Source organism: Danio rerio, chromosome 7 (assembly GCF_052040795.2).
Source record: "Danio rerio strain M-AB ecotype USA chromosome 7, GRCz13ab, whole genome shotgun sequence".
Classification (NCBI taxonomy): Eukaryota; Metazoa; Chordata; class Actinopteri; order Cypriniformes; family Danionidae; genus Danio; species Danio rerio.
Genome location: NC_141027.1, coordinates 38,889,137 through 38,908,032, shown reverse-complemented (window position 1 = coordinate 38,908,032; position 18,896 = coordinate 38,889,137). Strand labels below are relative to the sequence as shown.

At 34.5% G+C, this 18,896-nt stretch overlaps 2 protein-coding genes across 6 annotated transcripts; one reads left to right on the top strand and one right to left on the bottom strand.

The window, feature by feature from the left end:
• Window positions 1-1,293: 1,293 nt before the first annotated feature.
• Window positions 1,294-12,270, bottom strand: mtch2 (mitochondrial carrier homolog 2). 2 transcript variants are annotated; one of them, XM_087258791.1, is made up of 13 exons: window positions 12,138-12,250; window positions 10,281-10,365; window positions 10,048-10,154; window positions 8,293-8,313; window positions 8,092-8,148; window positions 7,822-7,879; window positions 7,677-7,728; window positions 7,546-7,605; window positions 7,322-7,415; window positions 6,080-6,127; window positions 5,172-5,239; window positions 4,686-4,761; window positions 1,294-2,158 (listed from the first exon to the last, which is right to left on the bottom strand). In XM_087258791.1, exons 1-13 carry the CDS (start codon window positions 12,222-12,224, stop codon window positions 2,072-2,074), a joined length of 900 nt encoding a protein of 299 aa, XP_087114917.1. In that variant the 5' UTR covers window positions 12,225-12,250; the 3' UTR covers window positions 1,294-2,071. The 2 variants fall into 2 exon arrangements, with proteins under 2 accessions (XP_087114917.1, NP_571457.1); NM_131382.1 differs by having other exon boundaries at window positions 1,295-2,158; window positions 8,293-8,316; window positions 12,138-12,270.
• On the top strand, window positions 11,653-18,408 carry c6ast1 (six-cysteine containing astacin protease 1). 4 transcript variants are annotated; one of them, XM_087259987.1, is made up of 11 exons: window positions 11,683-11,743; window positions 13,842-13,884; window positions 14,030-14,116; window positions 14,414-14,501; window positions 14,613-14,643; window positions 14,742-14,807; window positions 14,917-15,069; window positions 15,154-15,271; window positions 16,036-16,214; window positions 17,201-17,282; window positions 17,381-18,408. In XM_087259987.1, exons 4-11 carry the CDS (start codon window positions 14,436-14,438, stop codon window positions 17,511-17,513), a joined length of 828 nt encoding a protein of 275 aa, XP_087116113.1. In that variant the 5' UTR covers window positions 11,683-11,743; window positions 13,842-13,884; window positions 14,030-14,116; window positions 14,414-14,435; the 3' UTR covers window positions 17,514-18,408. The 4 variants fall into 4 exon arrangements, with proteins under 4 accessions (XP_087116111.1, XP_087116113.1, XP_087116112.1 ...); XM_087259986.1 differs by lacking the exon at window positions 13,842-13,884 and adding an exon at window positions 13,252-13,370 and having other exon boundaries at window positions 11,698-11,743; XM_087259985.1 differs by lacking the exon at window positions 13,842-13,884 and having other exon boundaries at window positions 11,653-11,743.
• The last annotated feature ends 488 nt before the right edge of the window (window positions 18,409-18,896 follow it).

Here is an 18,896-nt window from a genome sequence, read left to right as displayed (position 1 = left end):
TTTGTATGGATAGATCTTTACAAAAAGTTGTATTTGTTGTCAAATTGTAATATTTCACAATCATTTCATTTCATAAATCCATTTGATATGATTTTATAATGTGAGACTGCATACTTCCAGTCTTAATCAAGACTTCAAATAATAAACATGGGTAACAAGCATATTTAAAAATCAGCATCTTTTCATTTAGTATAATGTTACATGAATTAACAAACTGTCATTTGAAGGTTTAAAATCTGTTATTAATATTCAAAGTTTATGTTAAAAGAATAGCTCACTCGAAAATGCAGTTCCAATCCTTTATGAGTTTCTTTATTCTGTTGCACGCCAAAGATATTTAGAAAAAGCTAGGCTGAAAACCTAACCAAATTATAAATACGATGGAAGTCAATGTTACAGGCTTGTTCAAAACACCTTATTTTGGCTTCTATGTACGCAATGTAACGTAATGTGTATTTATATAGTGCATTTATCGTGTTTGGCCATACACCCAAAGTGCTTCAGTCATGAGGGGGGTCTCTCCACACTACCACCAGTGTGCAGCATCCACTTGGATGATGCGACGGCAGCCATTGGACAACAGTGCCAGAGCGCTCACCACACACCAGCTATTTGTGAAGTGGAGACAGTGATGGAGCCAATTCAGTTGATGGGGGTGATTGGATGCCATAATGGGTAAGGGACAATGACAGAAATTTACACCACGGGTGTTTTTAATGAGCAGGGCCGCAGTTTAACATCTTATCTAAAAGACGACACTGACAGTAGAGCCCCCTTCACTTTTACTGGGGCATTAGGACTCACACAGATCACAGGTTGAGCGCCCCCTGCTGGCCTTACTAACACCACTTCCATCAGCAACCTAGTTTTCCCATGTGGTCTCCCATTCAGGTACTGACCAGGCGCAGCTCTGCTTAGCTTCAGTGTGTAACCAGTGTTGGGCTGCAGGGTGAAATGAATGTGACGTAAGTTTAACCCTTTAAACTAATACAGTTTAACAAAGCAATGTATTATGTAGGATCATCTGTAGTTGAGTCAAAAAAGCAAAAGCTTGACTAATTTTGCTTCCCTTCGGTTTTTGTTCATTTGCAAATAACAGGTATACCCCCTGCTTAAGACCCCTGGCTTAAATCAATTCACAGCAAATAAGTACTTACTGAGTATATATCTATATAGCCAGTAAAAAAAAAAAAAAAAAAAAAAAAACAGAGCACAACACTTCTTAAATTATCTGTATATTTTTAGCAAAATTGTGATGCAGATGATGGATAAATAAACCACAGGGACAAAAACAAGCATTCTCACATTTATTTGGGTCAATTATAACATCATTGGAAATAAAAATCTCAACTTTATTCTGACTAGACCAGAGCTCTGATGAAAATTGTGTGTAGAAGTTGACAACCACACCACACACTGTCCTAAATCACTCACTGATATGAAGCCACATAGTATCTTATCCATCAAAACAACCAGGGTGGGGTCAAGCTTAGCAGACTTACGCAAAACACATCTGGCAGACATCAGATAGACAATACAGTGGCTCAAGGTGCTGCACAATCTTCCTCTCACATTAACACACACACACGCACAAATCATTTTACTATTAACAGGGCAGAGAACTTCAGGTTTTTGTCAGTCAGTCAGTGCATGAACCAGTAGAAACAACTACAGATGTATAATAATTACTGTTTTACTGACGAGCATTACCAAGCAACAAAACAAAAGGAGATGTAAGGGGCCTGTACTGGATTCAGGCACAGATGGTCTAGAGCGCCCTCGGGTGCTCTGCTGAAGTTATACTGCGGTTTTTATTTTCCTTGGTCATGTATACAAATCCCTGGGTATTAAAATAAAGCTCTTCATGTTCCGAAATCAAAGCAAACAACAATGTAGTGAAAATGTACTGATAAAATTAACAGTAATAATCCTGGAGGCTGATGCTGGAAACTGATTATCAAAAAACGGTTGTCATCTTAAACAAGTGCATAAGAAGGGTTAGGAGTCCAACATTGTGGGCCAGCTCAATTATATTATCAGAATTATAGACTATGCTCATGGCTTTCCCCATTCAAAAAAATCTCTTCTGCTCGATGGCATAGGTCTTCCCAGCGGGCAGCTTTCTGAAGAACAGGCTGTTGCCTCTACTCATGTTGCCCTGAAACACACAAGGAGAGACAGGAGGAGGAAATCAGACATGTAGGAACTTTAGGCTTATGATGGTCTCAAGTGTTCTTGTTGAGATTAATTGCAAAAAAATTTATTATGGTATAATCACAACTTGACCTAAGCTGTTACTTTCACAGGTGTAATAAAATGTACTTAGTGTATTGCTATATATATATATTAGGGCCGCATGGCATTGGAAAAAAATGATATTGGGATATTTTATTTTTCTGTAATAAATAATGAGATATAAATACAGTTTCACAAGATATAGCACTATTTGACAGTTTTAAAAGTATTCAGGTACAGAAATTAAAGTCACAATGCAAAAAAAAAAAAAAATGCTTTTCCTACATTGCGTCGTCTTATTTTTTGACTAAATATAAAAAAAATTATTCAAGTAAAAATAGTTTTATTTTAAAATTCAGATGAAATAAGGCAAAATTAAGAGTTTTTCCTTAAAACAAGCAAAATTATCTGCAAGTGAGCCAAGTTTAGTACTTGTTTTCGCTTTTAAATGTAGATATTTGTATTAGAAACAAAGACAAAAAACCTTTTTGGTTGCATAAACTTGATACATTCTATATAAATGCAATAATTCAATACAATTCTGTAGCTCCTGGTCAACTATAATCCTGATTTAACATTCCATATCTTCGGATGTGACTATTGTAGATGCGCACATTGCAATATCGATGCTGAAACAATATATTGTGCTGCCTAATTTACCTGCAAGTAAACAAATCAATTTGCTAAATGACTATGGAGTACAATCGGTAACACTTAACAAAAAAGTCTCATAAGTAAAGGTTAGTTTATGCATTAAAGTCAACAGTAAGAAAAAGGCCAGGCTTGTTACAGTTACCATGTTAATATTCATTTAAAACCATACAACTAAATATTATTAGTTAATAACTTCATTTAATAAAATGATTAGGCCTTGTGATTATGACTATGATTTTTTTATCATTATTTTTCATTGTAAAGAACAGTAGAGTTGAGACAGGAAAATTCGGGGAGCAGAGAGAGAGAAACAAGATAGACAAAGGACCTTAAGTTGGAACTCAGCCTGGTGAAAGGGGTGGTTCTTTTTTTTTATTCAAATATCTTTTTGCAGTTATTATTATTAATACAATTATATGATAGATAAGATTTAATTGCTGTATTTTGTGATATTTTAAGCACTATTTTTAGCTGGATTAGTTTGTCGGATGGTCATCATAACCACTTTTTGATATACCAAAATATTTCCTAAATATTTAGAATAAAGAAATAGGACAAATATTCATTTTTAAAATACACATTTATGACATCATATAGCATTAGAAAAAGAGTTTTAACTAAAAACTGAAGCCTATTGTCATTTATTAGGCAAATAACAAGCTAGCCATCAAATTTAACTTTCCTCAGTCAGAATTTGGCCATTTGAATAATAATAATAAAAAAAATAATAATAATAATAATAATTTAAATCTTCACAATTTTTCTAGCCTCTCTTGTAAAAGTGCTTTACACTTTTTTTGTTTAGCATGTTTTCTTTCAAGAATATGATCCAAGATTTAGAAAAAAAGTTACTTGTCAAATGTTTTCTCTATTTAAAAACAACACAGTAGTGAAAGATGACTTCTCTTATATCAGATGTTTTCTTGCACAGCTGGATGTGGGACTCTTGAATGATAATTGTTTGCATTGGCCAAAACAGACAAACTGAAGTCACACCAGGATTCCGCTTTGTCGATGTGCTATTTTTATTATTTATGATGGCGTAGCAGTCAAAATAGGACAAATAAGCTCATGTGGGACAAATTTTGGACCTTTGTCAGTGAGGGGTGGGTCATCCGAACACCCCCTGGATGCGGGCCTGGTGAGCACTATATGTCGCTTACTTAACCCTCAGGCTATTTTCATTGTGAGTTTAGTTAAACGAACTAATCTTATTTACTGCAGTCTTACTGTACAGTGTTGATGTGCAATAGCCCTATAAATAGTCACAAAACGTTCATTCAACATTTCAGCATGTATTAGGCCAGATTAACATGTAAAAATGGTCACGAGTGAACTATTTAGTAAATTAACCAATAAAATCTTCAGTATTTGGTGCTGTTATGACTACTACAATATAAATATTTTTAAAAGCACTTTTTTTTAAAAGTGTTAACAATTTTCACTGTATTTTAAAGTGTGTACAATATCAATTTTGTACATCTTCATCATGACAATATGTTGATTATCACATACGTCTAGACTCATCCAGTCAATACATTAGCTTTCTCAGATGACAGGAGAAACATCTTGAGCAATAGAAGAAAAAAAGAAAGATAAAGCAGGTCCAGTTGGCTTTGCAGTTGTTTTATGTAATCACCTTGTTGGAGCATTATGCTGTTTTAATACTATTAGACCTTTAATTCGATTAGCCTGTTTGGATTCCAATTAGCATAAGAGGCTCAATCAGCTGAAGAACTGAGACATTCAAGAACAATTAGCAAAAGTTTCATCCCAGTTACAGAAGAAGAGCTCACCTCTCGGCTCAGGTGACTCCAGCAGTGCAGCCAGTTGGGATAAATGGCAGCATAAGGTGGCAGACCTCCAGCCAGCCTGAATCACAACATGAGAAACATTACTTAACGTATTATCTGCTTACAACAACACCTCCATCGTCACTAATCTACACATAATGCTAGCTTGCAGGCCAATGCATGGCAAAGGAGATTATGTAAATAAAAGATCCATAACATCCATACCAAAGATACCATCGCAAAACTGTTAATTATTTTGATAGATACAGTATCACAAAACTTGTATATATTTACACTTTCATACTATAAGTCGATTTCTAACAAAACAGACAACCACAACAATACATAAAACAGAAAATTAAAATATAAAACAGTTTTAAGTCTTATTTTTGATACCATCTCTTTGACTACTGAATTTACTTTAACATGAATAAGCCTGTAAAGACTCAATCACAAATTATTCCAATAGCGTAAAACAACTTCCCTTACCCACAATTATTTACTGCCATCATATTGGACACCAATACAAATGGATACGTCAGCATACTTGCGAAAAACTGAGCAAAGGTCAAAAAGAAAGAAGAGGGGAAAAAATAATGTTATTAAGGGTGCAAAAACATACACTAGTCAGTTAATCATAACAGCCCTTCACAAACATACTGGTGACACACATTTGCACACACACACGCACACACAAATATCGTCTATCAATTTCCTTTTTCAGGTGATGACTGAAACCAAGAGTTGTTGCATCTTTACCTTCCATTTTAATTTTAGACTATATGACATCTTAGTAGCGTATACAAAACAACGCAATTTCTAGGAATATACATTTGTCAATGATATCATTTGATGGCTGGAAACTAAACTTCATTATTCAAAATCCTCTTTAACCTCTTTAAGCTCTTTTTAAAAAACTAAAGCCACATATGGTTGACAATGCATTATAATATTTTTTTTTTTACAAAATTTTTATGGCCTGGGCCCACATATTTCTTTGGGGATGATAGTTTACTGTCAGTAGCTCAGCATCTGAAGTGCTAATGTCCGCTGAGCTCATGAAAATTATTTGATTTGTCTGCGTTTGTCGGAACTAATCTACTAAACATCAAAAACCAGACAATGAAAAGTGAGTGCAGGTGATTTCTGCTTGCTCGTTTCCACAAAAAAAAAAACAAAAAACGTTTAAATGCATATTTAGCCAAACTATGAGAAAAAAGCAATCTTCAGTGAGTGATGTAAAATAATTGCCACAATGACCCTGATTAATTATCAACTTAGAATTCACTTAGAACAAAACTTAGTTGCGAATAGAAGTCATTTACATACTTTGTACAAGAAGAGTGTTTCTGAATGAAATGATACTTTCAGTTTCTAAATGAAATCAGAGGACTCACCCCAGTCACAGCCTGAGAGCAGTTCTTGATCTCTCCTGTATGACTCGTCTGAAAAAAGCAGAGTGACATGATCAGATCAGTATAAAATATTATTATATATTTAAAAAGTTTGAGCTTCAATATTGTTTATCATTAACTTAATAGCCATTATAAAAGCAACAACAGAAAACATATATCTTGAAAATATATTTAAAATAACAAGAGTATCCCAACACAGTCTAAAAAAAATGTTCATTTTGTGGCTTAAGCTCTTGAAATTTCTAGCCTTAGTTAACAGGATGGCCTACAGACTAGCGACTGCATTTAAGTGACTGCTAGCTAGCTAGCTAGCTAGCTAGCTATCTATCTATCTATCTATCTATCTATCTATCTATCTATCTATCTATCCATCTATCTATCTATCTATCTATCTATCTATCTATCTATCTATCTATCTATCTATCTATCTATCTATAAATATACATAAATACACATATAAAATAAAAAATTGCACTTCATTTCTTTATTTATTGCCTCACTGTGTGGTTATTTTAGTCATATTTTACAACTGCATATTTAAATAAGAAATGATACACAAACAAATACAAATAGTGATAAATAAAATTCACTAAAACTTTATATTAAAGCTTAAAATTTTTTTTAATTCAATATTTGATAAATAACTTTAAATTCTTCCTGGCGATACTTTTTAAAAACACCCATAACAGTGATTTCATTATAAAAAATGTGTTTAATAGTACTTAAACTATTACATTTTAATGTTTTATAGTGAGAGCAGCTGGACAATAATTACATGTTGGTGGTGCATCATTACTCAATAAATACAAATGAGTCAACCTAAAGTGACCAATATGGCATCTAATATAAACTGTCTGTCCATGCCTGTTTTAAAAAATTTAATTTGACAAGTGTATTTCATGTATTTTCAGGTTAAAAAAAAACGCTAAAAAGGAGACTAATTAAAACAATAGGTCAAATGTATAAATAAGATATGGTATAGACAAATTACATTTTGGTAATTGATAACAAAAACCTTGTCAAAAAAAAAAAAAGATATATTTGATTTTCCATGTCTGAAGAAGACCTTTCGAAATTCCATGACATTCCAGAAATTGTATGACACGTGGGAACCCTGAATGCAATAATGATTGATACATATGCAGCTGTTCTTGTATAACGGTGTACAAATCGAGGGTCAAGATGCTTTGTAGTTGATGCACGAGATCGTGTGTGTTTACGTACCGACTCATCTATAGTGTATGTGTTTATGAAGTGAGCAAGCATGTTGCAGATCCACAGGGAAAGAACGTCTCCCAGTAGACGAGGAATGAGGCCACTGTTGGTTTACAGACACATAAAAACGGAGTTAAAGACAAGAATGAAGATGTTTCACAGAGTCATTGAATGCTGATCTATTATTATCAGTTTTTTTAAGCAGCAAGTAGAAGTCGTAATTTTGCACTCACGCAAAAAATCCCAGGATTCCCTCCTCTCTGTATATGGTAACTATGGAGTCAAAAACACCACTGGACAGAACAAAAACAAACATTAATAAATATGAAAGAAAATAAAAAACTATTAAAATTAAACCACTGACCTGTATTTGGCTTCTCTGCCAATAAACTGGACCATACATCTGAGCGTGATCACTGGAATAAAAAGAAAAAACACACTCTCAGACTAAGAGAAAATGAGATATACATCACCATTGCAAAACATACTTATTTAATAACTGTATTTACCATGAAAAGGGTGTGTGACAACTGTAGCACATGAGCGAGCAATCATTTCTTTAGTGGTCTGACAAGACATAAATAAACAGGAAAATTAAAACAAACAACATCAAAACATGCACAAAAATATTCTGGCTTCAAGAAGCATTGCAACCACAAAAGTATGTTGATAAAATATACGCTGCTTGTGTCTGTCACATTAAATCGTGACTGTGAACAAGTCTTCATTGACAAAAAGTGCAAAGACCAGTCTTAAACTCTAAGCTTAAGCTATTTTACCTCATTTATTACTTGTTGCAGAGACCCTTCGTCTGATTTCAGACTGCTTCCCAACACCTGAGAGGACAAGAAGATGAGATTGACATTATTAATGTATAACAGACTCCAGAAATAAAACACAAAATTAAAAAAAAAATTAAGGAAACGCATGTGCAGGATACATTTATAACCTATATTGAATATTCATGGATGTATTCTTACCTCAATTTTTTCCTCCTGGCACTTCTGTGGGTTATAACAAAAGGTTAGAGCCAGATAAAACAAGTATAAATAACCTCTGCTCAACTGTGCCCAGCCAGATAAACATGAAAGTCACATTGCAACAGTCTGAACACTACACCCGGCACAGATTATGCTTACAGAAAGCTAACTAAAAGGATAAAATACTGTACACGACTATGAATATACTGGCTGACTTTGTCAATAGTTAAATCTTACTCCACAATGACTAAAGGTCACACAAATCCAGACTACCAAGTACAGTATATCAAAAATTAAAGTGTCTCACTGCTAAGAAGTAGATATTCAACAAACAAAAGCAATGTTATCTAGGGCTGCACGATTAATCGAAAAAAGATCACAATCTCGATTCGACCCTGCACACAATCCTAATTCAGCTTTTTCTACGATTCAGCTAATTATATTTTCAAGGTCAGGAGAGAAGAAAAGGCGACCCAACAAGTCTTCACAGCAACATTGACACCTTCAAATGGAGTTAAAAGTGTCCTATACTGTATTTATAAGTTATAATTCACCCAAAATGTCATTTCTGTCTTCATGTAACGATGTATTCACGGTCACGAAATCACACAAGAGCTGACGCACTGTTCACTGCTGAGTATGCGCGGATGCATGCAAATGATGCCTACTTCAGTGAATATAACCTGCATATGCTGTGAATAACAGGTAATGAAGTTGTAAATAACGTTCAGTTGGTTGCACAGAGCAATCATTTGAGAGCCGTGCGGGAGGTTTGATTTGCATGTATGTGTTTTTCTCTCACAGTGACAACAGCCATGAGCCACACTCTGAAGAGAAAGTGAAACCTGTGCGCACATTTAAATGAGCATATCGCATTTTAGAGTTATGATTACAAGCATTTGAATGTTTTTTTTCTTTCATAGCGAACACAAAGTGTTGTGCATGAAAATAAATGTTTACTGTTTCAGTATAACAACCCTAGCCTATATATAATGGTCTAATAATGTTGACAGATGACAAGCACATGTTTTAAACATAATAAATCAACTTTATAATTATGAATAGTTATATTCTGATGTCATCATTTTACTGTGAATTAACAAACAGGACATATTTAAAGTCTGTTGAAGTCCACCATAATAAAAAATTGAGCATTTTAAGCAACAGTAGAGCTACACACCGGCCTAACATTATTGTTGTTTTACCATGTGTTTGAGAAATAACAATAAAAATAGGCTAATCATATTAACCTTTATTTTACATTTACAAAATCTTGAGAAAGAATCGTGATTTTGATTTTAAACAAAAAAACAAACAAATCATGATTCACATTTTTGACAGAATCGTGCAGCCCTAATGTTATCTGAAATTGGCTTAAATATTGAACATGTCTGACAGATTAAGAACAAATATATGATAAAGAATAACAATATTATAATTGTAGCCATCATGTGCTACACTGTTCACAGCACAATCTGGCGATTCCAACTTCCTAATATCTGAAGACTAGATTTGGCTTTCTTTTACTAGCGCCAGCACAAACTGCAAATGGTGGAAAAATCTGGGCAAAAGCAGCATTAACTTCAATGTACTGCACATCACCCAAACTTCAACTGCAGATATTCAAAATATGTGCCTTTCTAAACACATTTCTAGCTCATAATGAATGATATCCTTTTAGCTCTCTTCTTAGCCAGCATTTATTATCAAAACAGCTTACAACAACCTCTGAAGATCCCACTCTGCATATCATACCTGCAAGGCTTTACTGTGGACAATGGTGCCAATGGTCCCAGCACAAAGCCTTGGGGCGAGACCCTTAAACAGACCTGCTTTTCCATCAATCTTGATAATGTGTTTGGCTGAAAAACACAAAATCAAGTGTGAGAACGAAATACGTTTCTCAGAGTTCTTCAAATCAACTGGACATCATATCAACAGATGGCTATATTAACCAAAAGTAAAGCAGCCAGTCACTTGATAATTACCATATGCAAAAAGCCCTGGAAGTTGGTAGACTTGTCGGCCAAACATATTCCGTCCTAGGGTGGGAGCGAGAGGTTCATGTCCGACCTATTTACAAAGATACAATCATATTATTGCACTTTATTGCATATTATTGAGGTAGGTGTGCAAGTAATAAATTGATTTACAACATATTTTATTATCCCTACAAGTAAACTAATGCAGCCACACAACTCCCTTTTGCAATAAAAAAAAAAAAGCTGAACCTCTGGTTCCTCTGAGTGTGAACTCGCAAACAAACACCTGTGATCGGTTCATGAGATCGACTAGATTGGCAAGTACTGATTGAGCCATAAAATGTGATTATTGGTTGATGACAATCGATTGGAGCATCCCAACTATAAATGAGCAAGTCCAGCGTTATGGATGTGACATTTGCAGTTAAAACTCAAAACATAAATTCACATAGAAAGTATACCTTAACATTGTTGAAACTTATGTTTATATTTTTCAAAAAAACTAACCACAGAGTTATGGAATCAGAAAAATATAAACATGTGATTGTTTTTATATTTTAAATGAGGAAAATAAACATGCATTATGAATGTGGCAAAAAAGTCTGTGAGTTTCAGTACACAACATACTTTGTAGAAATTCTGTGAATTAAACTGCACAACCCAAAATAAATACTGCTAATCAAAAGAATAAGAATTGTCTCTCTATAGAACAAAATTTGTTCATTTTATTTGATTTGACATTTTTGCATTTATCTTCGTTATGGATGTGACAGGCGTGAAATTGCCACTTGTGTGACTTTGGTAAATCAAATATAACAGTTTAAAAACATTGACAAGAGACACTTTTGAGTATTTTTAAAGTAAGTTACTGTAAAACACTTGATTACACAAAAAATGTAGAAATGGTTTCTCTATTTTGGTAAAATTAAATTTTATGGCAAGGTTGACATTTGCATGGAATTGCTCATACACAAACACACACACACACACACACGATTTAACACTTAAAAAAGCGCATATATGTTTAGAAGAATCTACATTTACTTTATTTTACAAATGAATCCGTGATCCGTTTACCTAGTATACTACTGTCACATTTGTCATCACATAAAAGAAATGAAATAAAGAATTTAGATGCATAACCTCTAAGTGCCGTCCGCAATTTCCAAATAAAATGAACATTTTTCTCAGCCTCCTTTGTTTATGGTGAGACATTTCACTTTAAAGACCATGAAAATAACTTATTCCTTGGCATAAATTTAATATTACTGAACATACACACAGGAGCCTGATAAAAATGCTCATTTTAGAGGAAAATTTCAGACGGCATTTAGAGGCTTTTGCATCTAAACTCTTCAAAGATCAAGCATAATGGCTCACTTTATCAAAACAATATCTGCTGTAATCTGATCAATAACCCGGAAGACAAACGAGTTTCACCACAAAACTAAATGGTACAAGACACTGAGGTGAATATGCTTCTAGTATTGTTTTCAGGGGACACATGACACATTAGAATAGTACTAGTTGTGTGTATATTTGTTAAAATGCTATAATAATGATTCCTGACAGACGTTACGGGTTGACCTTTCAGAGCATTAACTCATACACTAGATGGGCAGCGGTCAATAACCCTGGTAAACAGCCAACTAACCATACAATGATTACTGAAACCTTTATCCGTGTAAACACATCTACTCCCCACAAACATACCAGTGTAGCAGGAGTGATGTTAGACATGTTACAGTTCATAAACCAGCTGGCTAACGTTATCAACATGCTATCGACACTGCCCGACAGCAGCGCATGTGCAGCCCCGGACATGCAAATGCTGTTATTTTGTGCGGATTGTGTAAATCCTACCTGAACTAAAACCTTGATGTACATAAGCGGGTGGGAAAGGACTGTTAATCCAGACCCAAGGAGGACTTGGCCACATGTGTCCGCCATTACCAAGACGATCCGAAACGTCCCCCTCCTTGACAGAGAACTGCCGATGGTAATACGCGAAAAACCGTGTTGCCAGATCCAGCATGAAACCTACATTTAGTCCTACAAACTAAACCTAAAATATTAGTCCTCACGAACAATAGACTGCACCTAGCTTGCTTTAAACGGATTGATTATAACTGGAATATTTCATTTTTGTATGTATATATTTTAATAAAACATATTTTGCATACAGACACGAATTACCTTTACCTATGAATTAAATTTTCACTCATGTAGGTAAACACACACACACAAACACACATAGAGACTTTTTTAAATATTCCATATTCCATCAGTCATTAATTTTCCTTTGGCTCAGTCCCTTTATTCATCAGGGGTCGCCACAGCAGAATGAACCACCAACTAATCCAGCATATGTTTTATGCTTATGTAGAGCACCCGGAGGGAAACTTACGCCAACACGGGGAGAACATGCAAACTCCATACAACCGAGGCTTGAATCACAGCGACCTTCTTGGTGTGAGATAATTATGCTACCCACTGCGCCTCCGTGTCACCGCAAAAAAAAAAAAAAAAAAAAAAAAAAATTAAATAATAATATAAAAAAAATAACAATAAAAATAACGCCGGCAAGGCAGTGGCGCAGTAGTGCTGTCGCCTCACAGCAAGAAGGTCGCTGGTTCAAACCTCGGCTCAGTTGGCGTTTCTGTGTGGAGTTTGCATGTGCTGCCTGCCTTTGCATGGGTTTCCTCCGGGTGCTCCGGTTTCCCCCACAGTCCAAAGACATGCGGTACAGGTGAATTGGGCAGGCTAAATTGTCCGTAGTGTATGAGTATGTGTGTGAATGTGTGTGTGGCTGTTTCCCAGAGATGGGTTGCGGCCGGAAGGGCATCCGCTGAGTAAAAACTTGCTGGATAAGTTGACGGTTCATTCATTAATAAAGGGAATAAGCCGACAAAAAAATGAATGAATGAATGAATAATAACGTCGTAAAATAATATAAAATAAGTGCCTCTACCTAAAGCAAGAACAGTGTTGCTCAAAAGTAGCGGACTTGGCAACATATGCCAACCACGTGATGAGGTTACTCGTCTACATCAAGGTCTACATCTATCACAGGAACGTCTCTTCATCCTCCGGCAGGTGCCGCACTTTTACATCTTTTTAACAGTTGTGGAATAGATTTTCAGCTGGGTTAAATGTATAGACAGGTTGGAATGCTGCCATTCTGCAAAAAAGTACTGCTCAATTTTTTACTCAGTAGATGAAAATATTTTATAAACAGAATAGGCAATAACCTAGCCTAAATATGCATTTAAAAGTTCTGTAGTACAGTTCTACATAGTACAGTTTTGCTTATCACGCTAATATTTTAGGGTGATTTAACCATGACAAAGCATGTTTTTATTTGTAAATTACATTTCATATCTGGATTAATATTTCTTTTACTATTTTTCATCATTCAAATGTTAATATTAAATCCCGGCATTTCTTTAAGTGATATAATTTTTTTAAATGCCAACTGAACCTCAGTTTAAAGGGAAATTTTACTCATAAATATACATTTCCTCATCATTTCCATTGAACTCTCCCTAATGCTTTTGTGATTTGCAGGTTTGTGACCCTGATAGAGCCGCATACATTTGACTAGTCTAGTGTATGTCCTTTTCTTGTTTGGGAATGAATGGGTTAATGCTTATGAGGCTGCTGTTTCAGACAGAACAGAGCATATCTGTACATCTCTGAATCATTAAGTGGTTTCATAAATCGTCTCAGATTGTCTGTAAATTTAAATTTGACAGCAGTGGAATGAAATTTTAATGGGGAGCAGAGCACTTAAAAGACAGAGCAGGAAAATGGGCTCAGTCAGAACTTTTACACCAGTGCAGGTGAGTGTCTTTCCTTTTGATGCCTTTTATTTAACAGGGATGAGATCTAAAGACATGTTTTTAATTGGGTGAATCAGAGAATATATCAGCTTTCATTTCTAAATGCTGGAGAATCTTAATAATAATAACTATTTTAAATAATCTTATAAATACAATTTACAATAATGTTCCAAGTTATGCAATCTCTATAATAATCTTGTTTCTCATTTTTCATGTTGATGCTTTAAATAAGAGTAAAAAAATCTATAGAGAGTCAGTCTTTAATGGAGTCCTTCTGCATATCTGTGTTTGATCTAGAAATCATCGGTGAACCCTCATCATGATGTTCGTGTTGGTCATCTGTTTTCTGCTGAGCTCATTTGAAGCTCAGAGTCGCACTATTGAGGTATGAGGAGATATTTTAATGATATTATGAATATATCAGTAGCAGCCTCTATATTAAACACTTTTTATTTTCAGTCAGTGGTTTCTAATAAGCATGTTTATGTGTATGCAGGATATTCTTGTGAAGAGCGCAGAGGAGACTGGTAAGAAACTCAGCCATATGACTAAGATTCAGTGTTCAGTATAAGTCAGGTAACTTTTATTTTTACTAATGCTTCAATAAACTGTCACGGTTTCTTAGATAACAGCATTGAGCAAGATATTATTTCAGCGTCGGCCTTAATGGAAAGGCCGAGCAACTTTGCAGGTATATCTTTTCATGTCAGCAGAAATAAGTAACATTAGCAAGCATTAACCAGAATTATAAGATCATTGAGTTCCTTCTGGAGTTTCTCTGCATGCTTTCCACCCAACAGGAGAGGAACTGGACGAGCCCTCCATCATGTTCGGAGACATTGCTGTAGGCACACCATTAGATATCACAGCTCCATGCACAGGTCAGAGCTGCAAATGGCCGTTAAGCAGCAATGGAAAAGTCTTTGTGCCCTACATCATCTCTGATGAATACTGTGAGTGGCAGCTCTTACTTCACTCAACACCCTGTAATACATCCTAACTGTTTAGACAGTATTAATATCTGAACTTTTTAACAGCCACCCAGGAGAAGGATGTCATTTTTCAGGGCTTCAGATCTTTGGAGAAGTCGACCTGTGTTCGCTTCAGACCTCGCACAACACAGAGGGACTACATCAATATAGAGCCTAATTCAGGGTAAAAACTGACTTTGCTTTTGTGACACCATTGCTGTTGCTCTTTTTATGTTCACTTTAATTATAAATCAGCGTTTTACTGTAATTCATTACAGTTTTAAATTATGTTTCAAAACTTTTTATTGTTCAGCAAACTGCAAAAGTTCCTTTAAATTAAACTATTGCAAGGTTCTGGTTAAATGTTGAATGCTGAAATGAAATGGTGAATGCTGCAGTCTATGAAAAATATTTAGTATTATAAATGAAATAATTTTAAAAGCTTTTTACTTTGCAAATCTGCATTTTTAAACAAATCTTTTGAACAAATGACTCACTAACACACTCTCTTTCCTTCAGCTTATTCCCTTCTCTATCAGGGGTTGCCAAATTGAACAAATCAATCAATGCAAATACCTTTTCACTTGTCACCACCTACTGGCATAACAATAAAGACAATAAAGACATCATGTTACCAAAAAACTGTTTACTATATTTTGATTACATCATTATAAAAAAAGCAGTTAATTAAACATTTTCACATATTTTGTGCTTCATGGTTGTTGTCTGTTTATTTGTGCTTTTGAGTTGCAATTTGGGACCTTGATCTTTTCCCTGATAACTATTTATGTTAAAAATGCAACTTCCTGCAGTTCAACAAAGTAACGTTAATTGACATTTTTAGCACTTTGTAATAATATATTATATGATAGTAAATAAAGCAGATTATCTAAGTACAGATGAACCTTTTGAAAACTGTATGTGATGTTTGTCCTGTGTGATGCACAGGTGTTACTCTTTTGTGGGTCGTCGCACTGGAGGTCAGACTGTGTCTCTGGACCATGATGGATGCATTAAACTGAACATAGTGCAGCATGAGCTGCTTCACACACTGGGCTTTCATCATGAACACAATCGCAGTGACCGCGACAGTCACGTCCAGATTGTTTATAAAAACATCATTCCTGGTATGTTTCTTTGCCATTTCTTTTGAACACTTCACACACACTTCTCATTGAGCAAAGGGTTTAAATGTAAGTTTTCACAACAATGCATAGAAAAAACAGATTTGGTTCCTCAAAGAGCTTTTCAGAGAAGTGTTTTAAAGAACATTTTTTGAAAGTGTAAAGAATATATATATGCTTTCTTGTCCTCATTTGTAAGTCGTTTTGGATAAAAGCATCTGCTAAATGACTAAATGTTAATATATGTAATTTTTTTAACAACCTTTTGTGTAAAAGTAATATTTCATAGATTTATAAGATTCATGTCTTTCTGTTAAAAGCAGCATTCAGTTTTAAATTTTAAAGCAGATTTAAAGCAGATTTAGCATTTCTACATCACTAAATATTAGGAATGCCCTGATTTTAACCCAAAAAAATTTCAGCCAATTCTAAAACTGATACTGATTGGTCAACTGGTCAGTTGCATACAGTACTAGCTAGATTTATTCTCCACTTTTACTGAACATGGATTAAATCCATTTACATTCAAATTTTCAATATTTAAAAAGGGTTTAATTCAGATGAGATTTTTGCTATTCAATAATTTGTTTAACAACAGTAACTTTTATTTGACATTTATTTCATAAACTTAACTAATAAAACCAGTGCTGCTGCAATTTGTATGTTAAAAATGTTCCTGGTCCAGAAAAGATATTGACTCACTAAAGTGCCGTTGGCTTCTTTATTGCTCAAGATTGTTTAAGCCCAAATAATATGGCTTTGTGCTAGCACGTGATCATGGTAGACACCAGTTGCTTACCCGATGCACATGACATTTTGTACATACTAGACTCTGATATTTTGTGTGACTATGAATGATTTACTTTTAGATAGATGTTGGATTATTAAAAAGATATGCAGCTTATTTTCTCAATGTAATTAATAAACCATATTAATAAAATTAGTTCAATATTGGATTATCCAAAAATTTCTATGCACTGTAATTATAGGTCAGGAGCGCAACTTTGACAAAATCAAGACTAACAACCTGGAGACTGCGTATGACTACAGCTCTGTGATGCACTATGGAAGGCAAGTTTTCTCTGAATAACAAGGAAAATGTTGTAAAGACTAAACAGTTGTGCCTCTGGGTGTTTCTGATATTGAGTTTTGTGTTTGTGTGGTTTCAGGTTTGCTTTCTCTAAGAACAAAGAGGCAACCATCGTCCCTATTCCTGACAGTGGCGTGACTATTGGCCGGGCTAAGAGAATGAGTTCAAATGATATTCTGCGTATTAACAGACTCTACTGCAGCAGTAAATAACACTTTAAAAGCTTCGTCAACACAGAGGGAAAATGCTATCTTCTATGAATAATAATAAGCAAACGCATTTATCTTTTTTACTGTATACATGCTTCTTTTACAGGCGAGATAAAAATAAGTCTCTGTGAAAATACATTTAGGAAAAAAATTACACTTTCATATAAAAAAATGGCATTTTCACATTCATGAAGATGACTTAAGAGGAACTTAACTCTGTTGAAAGTGCATTATATCAAACCTCTGGTGCGTCAAAATGCTCAAATGTTTAAGTAGTTTTATTCAGGTTTTCTAAAGAGATTTGATTGCTTCTTAAGATGAAAACACTGATCATTTAACAATGTTTACAGCCTCTTCATTTTTTTCACAAGCTCAAGCTTATTCTAGTCATGTTTGATTTATTTTTGCAAGCCAAGCAAGAGTTTTACAAGGTCTCTTAGGGATCAAAATTAAATGTGTCCATCATATATAAAATTATCATATCTATTCAGAAGATTATTTTTGTATCTCTATTGAAGATTTGAGCGAAGGGACTGAAATCTCCCAGATTTAATCAAAAATCTCTTAGTTTAAATAAAAAAAATTATGCATTTGGAAGTGGGTAATGGTGAGTAATTGTTGGCAAAATTTAGTATTGAACTGAGCCTTAAATATTCGTTATAATGAAATGGTTTATTGCTTATGCATGTTAGTCCACATTGCATTGATTAGTTAACAAATCTAACTTCTGCTTTGAAAAACATGCAATAAATGCTGTAGAACTGTTGTACTTGCTTAGTTAATTCATCTTTTTTCAATTATTAAGTCATTTCAATTATCAAGTGGGTTGTTGGTTTAGCATGTCGATGTGATGGCATGTTATGAAACATACAAATAAATAAATGAAATTCTTACTCTTCCTCTGTTATATAGTGTGTGCTATTATCACCCAACATTGCAACTGTATTGTACCCCACAACCAGGGATCTCTTAAACCGAAGCGTTTTGCAAGGTCCTCTTGTTTTGAAATGAAGTATGAAATGGTCTGTTAAATTGTGAAATGTGATTGTGTGATGCAAATTGTTCAGAACAGTCTCTAGAATTTACATTTTCAGGTTCATACTGGTGAATATAACAGTCAAACTTTGAATCAACAAGTTCATACAGATACTAGGTTTGTTGTAGTATAGGGGAAAACTGACACAAACCCCAAAAAGAGTTTATATACATGCCATGCAAACTGAACATGTTGCAGCATTTTTTACTGCCAACCTTCTGGTGAAAGAGTCTGTGGTTAAGATATAGAAGATAGCCCAAGATTCCTAAAACTATAGTTTGGTGATTTATTTAAGTGCCTGAGCATGCTACAGCTTAGTGGTTGTTTCAATGTTGATTACACTAGCACAT